The sequence below is a fragment of the Cheilinus undulatus genome, linkage group 18 (genome assembly GCF_018320785.1).
Source record: "Cheilinus undulatus linkage group 18, ASM1832078v1, whole genome shotgun sequence".
Lineage (NCBI taxonomy): Eukaryota > Metazoa > Chordata > Actinopteri > Labriformes > Labridae > Cheilinus > Cheilinus undulatus.
Genome location: NC_054882.1, coordinates 31,229,748 through 31,242,469, shown reverse-complemented (window position 1 = coordinate 31,242,469; position 12,722 = coordinate 31,229,748). Strand labels below are relative to the sequence as shown.

General features: G+C 39.3%; 1 protein-coding gene across 3 annotated transcripts in view; it reads left to right on the top strand.

Annotated features, from left to right (window-relative positions):
- Positions 1 to 10,054, top strand: part of fndc5a (fibronectin type III domain containing 5a) — a 37,785-nt gene extending 27,731 nt beyond the window's left edge. For 2 of the 3 annotated variants that reach the window (XM_041813010.1, XM_041813009.1), the window contains exons 4-6: positions 6,308 to 6,397; positions 6,537 to 6,670; positions 7,078 to 10,054. In XM_041813010.1, the coding sequence (XP_041668944.1) occupies positions 6,308 to 6,397; positions 6,537 to 6,670; positions 7,078 to 7,131 (278 nt within the window). In that variant the 3' untranslated portion in view covers positions 7,132 to 10,054. Of the gene's footprint in view, positions 1 to 6,307; positions 6,398 to 6,536; positions 6,726 to 7,077 lie in introns of all 3 variants that reach the window. The other variant, XM_041813011.1, reaches the window with a different exon arrangement.
- Positions 10,055 to 12,722: the final 2,668 nt, after the last annotated feature.

Here is a 12,722-nt window from a genome sequence, read left to right as displayed (position 1 = left end):
CTGAAAATGACATTGTATGCCCAGCCTGAAAAAAATGTAGCAACAAAAAATCTGAGCTCACCACCACGAGTAAGCAAACAGAGGCATGATTGCTAAAGACCTTGACTATGAAAACCCAGTGTCAAGCCTGTCCTAGCCTGAGACAAGATCCAGTTTAAATGCTCCTGATTCTGAGACAATGCCAAGACATTTGAAATGTGGTCTCAAAACTAGTCACAAGACCAAGACTATTCTCGAGTACTGCAACACTACAACCAGCTCTCAGAGGAGTTCTGATTGTGCCAAACTTCCTCCACTTGAGAATTATGTGCTCTTGGGAATTTTCAGTGTAACAGAATTTTTGTGGCCTTCTCCTGCTCTGTGCCGTGCAGTAATCATGTCTCTGAAATCTGCAGGATGTTTCTTTGACCTCATGGTTTGGTTTTTTCTCTGATATGCATTGTCAGCTGTGAGGTCTTCTATAGAGATGTGTTCTTTTCCAAATCATGTCCAATCGATTTAATTTACCACAGGTAGACACCAACCTAGGTGTAGAAACATCTCAGCATGATCAAGAGAAATGGGAGGAGCCTGAGCTAAATTATAAGTGTTTTTGCAAAGGGTGTGAATACTTATGTCATTATGATATTTTAGTTATTTTCATAGAGTTGTAAACATTTCTAAAATTCTGTTTTCAAGTTGTCATTATGGAGTTTTGAGTGCAGATGATGATGAGAATAAAAATGTTTTTGTTAACTGTAGAAACAGGATCCAACATAAAATTTTTAAAAATAAAGGGGGTCTGAATACTTTCTGAATCCACTGTATTTTCCCAAATGACAAATTAGATTTTTGTAATTAATATTCCTTTGGTTGTCATATACAGCGGTGGTTCTCAACTGGTCCTGCACCAGGACCCACCATTGAGGAAAACTGCAACCCTTATTTTTTAAAATCTCCAACCAATGAAAAATGTTGCAGATGGACCCCTAATGGAACAAAACACACTTTGACAAAGAGACATCATTACAGACCAACCTCCAACATCTGTTTGTACTCCATTTTCCAGAGACAGCTTGGAAATTTGGTATTTTCTTAAGGAATTTCCTGGTTATAATGGGAAAACCACCATTGTTATCTACAGAAAAGGAAATAAACATGTAGAAATCTTGAGACAAATACTGAAGCATCTGATAGATAGCATGAATAAAGAATAGATGGATGGATAATAGTTTATTTATTTATGAAAGGCTTTTACTGTTTTTTCCTAGAAAGTAACAGCACAGAGACAGCACAGATGACCACAAATCATTTTTATAGTTTCACTATTTCACTTTAATTTACAAGGAAGATCTAAGTAGACAGAGCATCGGCATAAATCAGCATGAACTGAGGTGATAACATTTGACCAAAGATAAATCTAAACTCCGCAGCAGGACAAGCAAATGTTTTTACTCCAGATAATTGCACAAAGAGGACAGAGTGTGCAACTTTAAGTCTTTTAGTACAGCTGGAAAGAAGGAAACGAGGGATGACTATCTTCCCTAAAGCGCTCAGCCCTTCTGTTCTGTCATATCCTGCTGATCTTGGTTTAAAGAGCAAAGGATGGATCAAACATGCTTTTTTTTTTGCTGGTTGGCTTCTTCTGTGCAGGCTTTAGTATATCTAAGGAGGCTGGAAAGATTTAAAAACATACACACACAATCCATTAAAACAGGCAAACATAATCATCAATCAATCAGTCAGTCAATCAATTGACTTAAAAAAAAACACAATCCAGCAGTACTGTAAGTATGTAAGTACCCATGGCTACGGTGGCCCTGAGAGCTCACAGCACTGCAACTTAAGAAAACACATGCAAAAAGACAAAACACAAGCAAATTAAGAAAACATCTTCATCAATTTGACAACACATGCGCAGCATTTAGAAAACACGCTGCAAAGACCAACACAACACATTAGAAAAACACGCTGCAAATAGACCACAACACATTAGAAAAACACGCTGCAAATACACCGCAACACAACGGAAGTGTTTCCAGAGGACACTTAAAAGTGATGCACACGTTCGGACACGCTTATTGATGCTGTTGACCATAGATATGGATACGTAGATGACGCGTCCACAGCTATTAAACGTAGCCGCTCTGCATCTGCCGGTCCGCCATCTTGGAACTGGCGGGATTAGTGAACGCTCATTATAAACCAGCCCACTTCGCCTGTAATCCGCCCTACCTTGCTTAATCCTGAACCAATCTACATGAAATTTGTTTCGTTATAAAGATGAAAGCTTGAACATCATACTGATTACTTACTGGAGTTAAATCGAGGTACTTATTGTGGGTCTGATCAACTTTAAATTAAAAATCCTATTACGTCTATGAGGTGTACAGGGAACATGTGTAATTGAATATTTAGAATCTATAATTAGATAGTTTTTGTTTCCCCAAATAGATTTATATAGATAATTTCTCTCCCTCTCATCTTGCAACTGGTCTTTAATCTAGGCTACATGCAGGCATACACTGGGAGTTGTCACGCCCTTTCTCACCTGATGATTTTTGAGTTTGCAGTGCATATTAGCCATGTGAGGACACAACGGCCGATCTCGGCTTAATTACTCATGCAGGGGATGGATTTCTGACTTAAACACCCACAGAGCTAGCAGATTCCAGTAAAATTTTCTGAGCGGATCATCAGATGGGAGGCAGAGAGAGAGAGAGAGAGCTACATGAGGAAAACTAAAGTTTCAACAGGTAAAAGTCCCGACGAGTCACGTGATTTCTAATTTCTCATGATTTTCTTTTTTATGGTACAACAAAAAGTGGCAAAACAAAGAAGGAAAGAGCAAAGTTAAAGCTGAATGTTCCTGGCTTCTTTGATCATCTTTATGTTGTCTAAAAAGCCTAAATCAAACTGATACTCACACTGTCTGTACAGCGCGGTGCACACTGACTCTCTCTCTCTGCGGTGCATATAATAATGCTTATCGTTAAAACGAGAGAATTTTCCTGCATTTAAGTCAAATACCAGTCTTCTGATGACTGATTTATTGGTTTGTGGGACAGCAGAAAATGAAGGCAAATATATTTTTGGAGTGGGCGATAAGAACTGCGTGCTTTACTAACGCCAAAAATTTTGTATCACCTAGTTGTATATTTTAAGTATTGTATTTAATGACATTAAAATAACACTGAGTAAAAAAATAAATACTTAAAGCCAGGAGGTGCTTTCTGCCAGCAACATTAAAATGACCAGTCTGGCTTTTAACATTCAGATGACGGTCAGTACTACACCTAGTGAAAGATTCCACATTTCCTTCCAAAACAGCGGGTGCATTGTATTTTAAATAAGGTAACAACTTTTAATAAACAACCCGGTCGGAAGTCCTGTACATATTTAAAGCCAGACCACCACCATCAGAGGGAGAAACCCATCGTATCTGTGGGCATCAGCACAGGAATTTGGCTTTTTCAATGCCGTCTGCCCATATAACTCTGTTGCACTCTCACTCTTTTGCCCTTGCCAAGATGGCGGCCCCAAAGACGTACCATCAGATAGCGAACGCATCATCTACATCTTGACATCTATGTTGTTGATGTGGATTTTGAGTTACAGTGGTGTTGGAAAATTAGATAAAAAGTGTTTTTGATTAATTTTAACATTGTGGTTGCATGATTCAGATATTAGCCTATTGCAGTGATCTGCTGTTAAACTATCGTTAGCCTTTTGCTTTTAATTAGCCTGCCAATTCTCATAACCTGATGAAATAATACACACGGTTAATTCACTGTAAAACCATATACTGTATATAGTGTGAAACCATGTCAGCAAAACCCACCAGTAGTTTAACTTACTTGTCCCCTATTAAGGGTTCTGATAGTAACTATAGCCAGCTAACAGCGTGTTTCACACTATATACAGTCTATGGTTTCACAGTGAATTAACCGTGTGTATTATTTCATCAGGTTATGAGAATTGGCAGGCTAATTAAAAGCAAAAGGCTAACGATAGTTTAACAGCAGATCACTGCAATAGGCTAATATCTGAATCATGCAACCACAATGTTAAAATTAATCAAAAACACTTACTTTTTATCTCATTTTCCAGCACCACTGTGACTCAAAATCCGCGTCAACAACATCAACAAGCGTGTCCGAACGTGTGCATCACTTTTAAGTGTCCTCTGGAAACACTTCCGTTGTGTTGCGGTGTATTTGCAGCGCGTTTTTCGAATGTGTTGTGTTGGTCTTTGCAGCGTGTTTTCTAAATGCTGCGCATGTGTTGTCAGATTGATGAAGATGTTTTCTTAATTTGCTTGTGTTTTGTCTTTTTGCATGTGTTTTCTTAAGTTGCAGTGCTGTGAGCTCTCAGGGCCACCGTACATGGCTGTCTTTATGAGCTTACAGAAACTGGACAATAATGATAGTTATTCGTATTATTATTAAAAAAGAAAAACAGAACCAATAGTCTCTCTCTCTTAGATGTTTATTCTGGAGATAAAGGTACTGAATGTAGAGCGTGCATCATAGATCAGAGGTGTTAAAGCTAACCAGTTAGTCCCAGTTAGGCCAGCTGGCAACTGTGTCGGACACCTTGGGCTTTGTACTGTAATTAGTTAATACTGGACAACAGAGGCCAGTCGATTAGCTGAACTGCTTGTTGCTAAAAGCTACCGGAGCATGGAGGTCCTGCTACCAGGACCCACCACACAAAACCTGCTGCATCTAATAACAGGATGGGTGTCCTCTGTACACCCAAATGAACTTTAAATCAAACCACTGACTTTCACAACACCCTGCAGTCAAGTTGTAGTAAAGTTACTTTGTGTTTTGTCTTTGACAGAAAACTGCAGACATTTACAATTTCCCAACTTAAATCCACTCAGCAACATTTAGAAAGTAACATTGACAAGGAAAAATATTTAACAGGCTTTAAAAATATCCTAATGAAAGATATGCAAAAAAACAGCTGAAGACTTTCTGCTTTACGTAATAAAAGTGAATAGATATATTTAAATAAAATGAAAAAGGAATAGCAAATATGATGAGTATCCCTGTTGCTAGGGGTGTACATTTTATACTCTTTAGCAGCATCTAGAACATCTATCTACCTTACTTCCAATTTCCACATACAGCAATCACGCCGTGATCCAGCCAGCAAGTCGTACTGCGGAGCAAATTGCTCCCTCTCTAGTCTATCAGAGCAGCTCCACAGCCTGTGCTCCAGTCCTGCAGCACCGCGTCCCTGAAGCGCCACTCCGCTCCACTTTGTTCGAGATATGCTGCAGGTCTATTTTTAGCATTGAGCGCTGCCAAACTGCGCCAATTCCCGTCAGTCAGAAAGCTTCAAACTGGTGTCACAAGAGTAGAATATCCAGTTCTTTTAAAATACAACACAATGCATGGAGTTTCCATCATAAATCAAAACTATATCAACGTTACGTCTCATCCTGCAGTGAGAGCAAAGGGTCGCTGGGAGGTCAGTATGTCACAGAGCTATAACGGCACCACTGATGAAGAGAAGTTAACTTTTGAAGATATTTAGCCAAAGAATTTTACATAAAACCACAGATCCCTTAAGCAAACATTAACCTTTTAACTTCCTGATGTACTCACCCAATGGTGGGAGCAATAACATCATGGACTTATACTGGAAAGGTTGATAAATTAACCCCAAAAGATAAAATAGCCCGCTGTTGACATGCTATTCCTGCGTGAACTCGCAGTTCTCCCGTGAGCCCAGTGCTCTAGACACACTTCTAGTGGGTGAGGTCGCTCGATTTCGGTCAGAGCAAACTTGCGGCGTCTCGTTGCGCAGCGCAGTTGTCCTATGTGGAAATTGCAGATTACCCCTGATGAAATACTTTGTTGCTTCACCAGTGTGTTTTGGGTCATTATGCTGCTGCTTCAAAAGGATTTACAAGTCAGTTTGGTTGCGTCTTTCTTTATACTGGCAGATAAAATGTTTCTGAAGACTTCTGAGTTCATTTTTCTGCTGACATCATGTGCTACATCATCAATATAGATTAATGAGCCCATCCCAGAAGAAGCCATGACATTACCTCCACTGTGTTTCACATATGAGCTTGTATGTTTGGGATCATGAGCAGATCCTTTCTCTCTCCAAACTTTAGTCTTTCCACCACCCTGGTAAAGGTTCATCTTTGTCATCTTTTAAATAGAAAAAAAGATTTTGAGAAATACAGACTGTCTCAAAATGAACAGCACACTTTTTATATTTGGATTTGTCTTTTCCTTTTATTTGAGAACTGAATTCGACTACTTGGTGAAAATAAACTCAAACCCTTTTTCCTTGGCTGCTTCAGATGAAGTGACGATGGAGGAAGTAGGCCAGTCCACACAGCTGAGGGCGGGGGAGCTCATCATCATCGTGGTGGTACTTGTCATGTGGGCAGGTGAGTCCAGATAAAGCACAACACAAATTGTTTAATCTTATACAAGACAGAAGAAAACCACCCATAGCAGGTGCATATATGTGTGTTTTGAGGGTATTCAGTGCTGGTTGACATGAAGCCATGTTACCTCTCCTCCCAGGTGTGATTGCCCTCTTTTGTCGCCAGTATGATATTATCAAAGACAACGAGCCCAACAACAACAAGGACAAAGCCAAAAACTCCTCAGAGTGCAGCACTCCTGAACATCCAACAGGGGGGCTGTTGCGTAGTAAGGTATAATCCACCCCACTTCATTCCCGGGTGCCTCGCCAACAGCAGCGCTGGGCAGGTGAATGGTCCTGGCCACTACTTGACTTTTTTTCCACTGATGCTGTAAAAATCAGTTCCAAATTCTCATCTCAAATTATTCTGAGTTAAGCTGAAGTCTCCTTAATTCTGCTTCAACATGCATGACTTTACATCCAATAGCAAAACACAAGTCATGGCTTCCTATTCTTTTTGGATCAATCGCAAAGCCCATATCATCAATATGTTCAAACCAGTGGAGAGAACAGCCCAAGCCCACCATGTTTCTTTGTTCTATTTTCATCCATATCCAAATGAGCATCCTCATGCATGTAGAAGAAGCCATTAGTCAGACAGTCTCCTCATGCCTGTTATCTTCCTCTCTTCCCTTGCAGATCCCCAAGAACAAAAACAACAGGATGCCATCTGTGAACATCATTGAGGTGTGACTTCAGGACATCTTCTCTTTACCCATAATACTTTGTGTTCTCACAAACAGGTTGGCCTCTTTAAAACCCATCTGTTTGTCAGGATGAGGCTGGGACTCTGGGATTCTGAGCTGAGCTTACTTTCCTTTGGCCTGGTGCGGAGGTGAAGCTGCAGTACTCGGGGTGTTCAGACACAGCCTAGTCGGTGCTGGTCTGAGAGAGCTCAGTGGATGGTTTATAGCTGCAAAATGCTCAATAACCAGTGTAGCAGCACGGGGCAGTAGATATCAGGGCCAAAAGGCTTTGGTGGTGGAAGAAGTAATGATGAAACAATCCTAAGGACCAAAGCTCATGGGGACCTGTCCCTTCTTTATTCCTGTTTCCTTTCAGTGAGTTATCAACATCCCCAAACTGGACATTTACCTCTGATGGCTTGTACTTAATTTCCACCCTTGACACTGTAGTTCCATCACCACATCACATTCCTCTTCACTTTCTTTACACACATCACTGTTTTACTCATCTCACAAGGTGCATCTGTACAAGCAGACTTTGTCTTGTCCTGTGGGAACATTTTTTTGTGCCAAGTCTGTTTTTCCATCTTAAGGTGTCCAGACTCCACCTGGCTAATTCAGGAGCCAATCTTAAGAGGTGCTGCAATGATGCAAGAGCATCTTTAGAGGGATCACTCACAATCTTGCCAACAAGTGAAGCTAATTCCTCTCATTTTGAAAGGCATCTCTGTTTTAAAAACATTAAAGTCACTCGCTGGCCAGTTTTGGCATCATCTTGCTCACATTTGCCTTCGTCTTCATATTTTTGTTATATATTTTTAAAATGTAACATTCCACATTCAGGATTGTGTCTTTTTCTCTCAAGGCGACACATTTCAAAGTACTGTGGAAGGTAAAAGAAGTGCCATAATGGAGTACATTCATCTATTTAATGAACTTTTCAGGGATGGATAGCTATGGGAGTCACTGAAGAGACACTGATAAGATCCCTTATATCAGCAATAACAGCCTCTGAGAAGCACGAAAGAAAGGACTCGAACTCTGTGTAGCCTCTTTGTGAAAAACTCCACCTCTCAGCATGCAATGTTCTGACAGATGAACAAACTGCATATCAAGTGTGAGGGAAATCTAAGCCTCATTTGCAGGGAATCTTTCCTGTGAACTTTCAGAGAAAAGGCTTTCAGCGCTGTTGTCTGTTTCTAATGGAGAGCACTGGGATTCAAAAGAGATTGTGCCCAACTTTCAACCCCGACACATCTTTACAGCATCCTGAACAGAAGGGCTTCTATCAAGACTTATTCAGAAATTAAACTATGTTTTGAAAGTCCTTGTTGAACGTAAAGGTAAAGCATAAACTGTCCCACATGGTACTTTACACAGCGTATTGTAGACGAAGAAGCAAATGGTGTATTTGAGGGCTTATTCAAACTCTATAGTGCTGCCTTAAAAGTAATCTTTATGACTTAATGGATAAGATGGCAGGCCCTATATCTCAAATTTGTCATATTTATTAGCTTTCAAGTAATATTTATATGTGTGAAGTTCAAAAACATTTTACAGACTGATGCCATGTTGACCAAGCTAAAGTGAAAACAAGAAAGAAGTGGTTGGGAATTGATGTGTAAATACATTTTATATTTCATTCTTGGTGGATGGTGTCAGTTTGGTACCTTTGTGAATGACGAGACTCATCTGGAAAATGTCTAGACTCCTTATGTAAAAGGGTCACTGCTACTGGTACAATGTGGGTGTTTTTTTTTTGTGTGTGTTAATACACTTAGTCCTGTCATCGAGCTTGTTCATAGCACTCCTCTACTGTTATGTATTTCTATTACATTATGTCATTGTGCTCTTTATGTGCCAAGAGAAGACTTTTTTGATGAGGACACTGATGAAAAGTTCTGGATAGCTTGATCGATCATAAAAGGCCATTCAGTCCCTCAATCAGAATTGACAGACTGAGAACTCATCAGCTAGTCTTGTTGGGCACAGACACCCTCTCAGTCTGTTGAATGGACAGATAAATGCATGTGTGGTGGCAAAGAGAGGCAGCAAAAGTGGTTATGAGAATTTAAACCTCAGTTAAAAGGAGTGGATAGATTGCAGGCCACTTCCTTCCATGTTCCCCTTCTTCTATACAGCCACTCCTTGAAATTTTAAACCTACAATATAGAAGATCAAGAATGCATCCTTTTAACAACCACTCATTTATACTGAAGCCAAGAGCAAGTTGCAAGTAGAACGGAGAAAAAGAAAGTCAGGAGCCCCTTCTGAATTATCAAAACAGGAGTTATGTTGTTACCAGGAGAGCTTTGAAATGTTCTCCAGTGTTCTCCAGAGTATTGGTACTTCACCAAAGAATTTTGTGGTTGAAGGTAGACTCACATTTTATCAGCGATGCAAGCTAGCTCTTCAGTTAACCCATACAGTTAAACACAATGATTAAGGTCCTAGATGATTTCTCTGAACTTGGGCTAAGGCTAGCCACACACTGGATGGTTTTCAAATCTGAAATGATTCTAAAAACAAGGGACCACAGACACAAAGACAACTTCAAACAGCTTTTCATCCCATAATCCTCTGTGTGCACACACTAGACCATTGGTTCCCAACTTGTCCAGCCTCAAGACCCACCAGTCTGTCTTACGGCAGATCGTGACCCAAACTTCCAAAAACATTTCAACAATGCATGTTTACTTAACTAAATATGTTGTACTTTGAAGCATGATTGGACCAAGACACTTGAGATGAAAAAGAAAAGGGACAAAACTGACAAATTTTATACACTTTCCCTAACATTACGTGTCAATTTTTGCCAATTTTCCAGAGAAACTAAGAAATTACCTTATTATCATGGGAAAAGTGCCATTTATTGCAAGAAAAGGAGATAAATTAGTTGAAATATTGATGAAACATTTAAAAATACCGAATTTCACAGCAAAACAGGTAAAATAAAAGGTGTCGATGCGTGTCCAATAAGGACTTCAGGACTTTTGGCTCAATTTTTTTTCAGACACCTACAGGTACACCTAAAAAAATTAGAATATCATGAAAAAGTTCAATATTTTTTGTCACTCATTTCAGAAAGTGAAACCCATATATTATATAGACTCATTACACAGAGAGTGAAATATTTCAAGCCTTTATTTCTTGAAATGTTGATGATTATGGCTTAAAGATAATGAAAACCCAAAATTCAGTTTCTCAGAAAATTAGAACATTACATAAGATCAATAAAAAAAGGATATTTTAAACAGAAATGTCAGGCTTCTGAAAATTGTGTTCATTTCTACGCACTCAGTACTTGGTTGGGCCTCCTTTTGCATGAATTACTGCATCAATGTGGCGTGGCATGGAGGCGATCAGCCTCTGGCACTGCTCAGGTGTAATGGAAGCCCAGGTTGCTTTGATAGCGGCCTTCAGGTCATCTGCATTGTTGGGTCTGGTGTCTCTCATCTTCCTCTTGACAAAAACCCCATAGATTATCTATGGGGTTCAGGTCAGGCCAGTTTCCTGACCAATCAAGCACAGTGACACCATGGTCATTGAACCAGCTTTTGGTACCTTTGACAGTGTGGGCAGGGGCCAAGTCCTGCTGAAAAATGAAATCAGCATCTCCATAAAGCTTGTAAGCAGAAGGAAGCATGAACTTTTTCATGATATTCTAATTTTTTGAGATTTACCTGCAGTAGGGAGGCACTGGGCCCTGTCTGCTCTGAGGCTGTCAAAATTAGATGTGCATATATTCTAATAAAATCATGATTAGAAACAACATACAATGGCATATTAGGGCCATCCTACACGAAAAAAAAATGAGGAGGATCTGTTGAAAAAGTTGACATTTCTTTAGACAAAAAAACTTACTGATTTTAGGTTACAGAGTGACAGATTTACATAAGACCAAACAAAGAATTACGGTTTTAAAAGTTGTAAATTTATGACAAGAAAACTCTAAATTTTACAGTTTAAAAAGTTGAATATTTGGACATTATAAACTAAAAAACTGCAAGTTTCTAGAGTCTTAAATTTATCACATTGTAAAGCTGTAAATTAATGAGAAACCTAACTGAAAACATTGGTCAGATAAGCCTAGTTCACATGCCTCCTCTAAGTCTAGCTGGGATTGATAATGTGTTAATTCTGGACTAAAATCACAGGCATTTGCCTCATTGCTCAGTCCCAGTAAGAATAATTTGATCAGGCTCTCACCTGCAGGACGTGTACAAGGAAAATCGCTCTATTTAGCATAGCGTTCATCTCAATTAGCTATTTTTGACTTTATAGTTCCAAAATTCATAGTTTTGGTCCACATAAACTTATGCCTTTAGGATTAAAAAATGTACATTTTTTCCCCTGTAAAACAAATTTTTAAATTTGAAAATCCACTCAGACCACAGAACTGCTGACCTGCCAGTGACCTCATGCGATCATGTGACTTCAGAAGGAAAAAAACAAATGTAGATTTCCATTGATACCCTTGGCATGTCCCTCCATAATAAGCTTTCCTAGTATGTTATGTTGTGTTCACACCCGACGCAAGTGATTACCTATTTACACGAATTCCCTCTAATTACTTGCCGAATTCAAGCGATGTCCACCCACCAAGGAAAACTTGCATCTTTTCCTTGTCTTTACATGTAATTAACTTGCAGGTTTACTTGCATCTGGTGTGAATACAACATTACAGTTTCAGCAAAAGACATAAAATAAAGAATCAAGATGAATCATAGCTGGAATGAAAGTGCAATTGTTATTATGTTTGTGTGCTGTGAAAGTACCTAACACCCAGCTGGTGATGCTACTCAATCTGCTCGCTCTTACTGGTTTTTGTGGGCTTTACGTTGGAGGTATCACAACCTAGAATTATAAATATCACACATCTGATATTTACGATTTGTGGTCTGGGATGCGATGACACGATATGGAGCAGTAAAATAATGGTGTTGACACCACACAGTTGAAGATAATTCAAACACTTGTGATGAGCCTTCACTCAGGATATACCTTTATGATCATCGGGGAGGCAAATCTGGCCTTGAAACAGACTAAAAATCCTCTAGTGTGTGGCCAGCCCAAGTTGTAATTTTTTAGGAGTGGATTACTCATACTATGTTCCCTGTAGCTACAAGTTATTTTCTTTTGTAGAATTGATTTACCTTTCTTTTCTCCAGTTGCTAAAAAACAGAACTTCAGCCAGAAGCATAAAAGGTCTATTATTCAAACAGTGATAATACAACTTCCAATGATGGGACTGTCCCCAGTGTTTCTGTAAATATGTTTTACTCCTCAACTGATTTTAATGCAGGGCTATTGTGAATATCCACTTCAGCTGGGGGACAGTAGGACATTTAGAGAATAGAATAGATTGCACGCTTGCATTTGCAAGTATGTAGCTTCAAATAAAAGCTTTTAAGACTTAAATAAGATAGAACCAAGGTCAGCTGGTCACTGCTGTTTCCTTCCATGTTGTCCAGCAACTTAGATTAGCCCACAAATGACCAATTTATTCATGCAACTTTAGGTACTAAAGGAACTTTATTCCTAATGTGTAACTATTTTTTGGGGGGGCCCTGCATATGGGCAGCATGTTGAGATGAG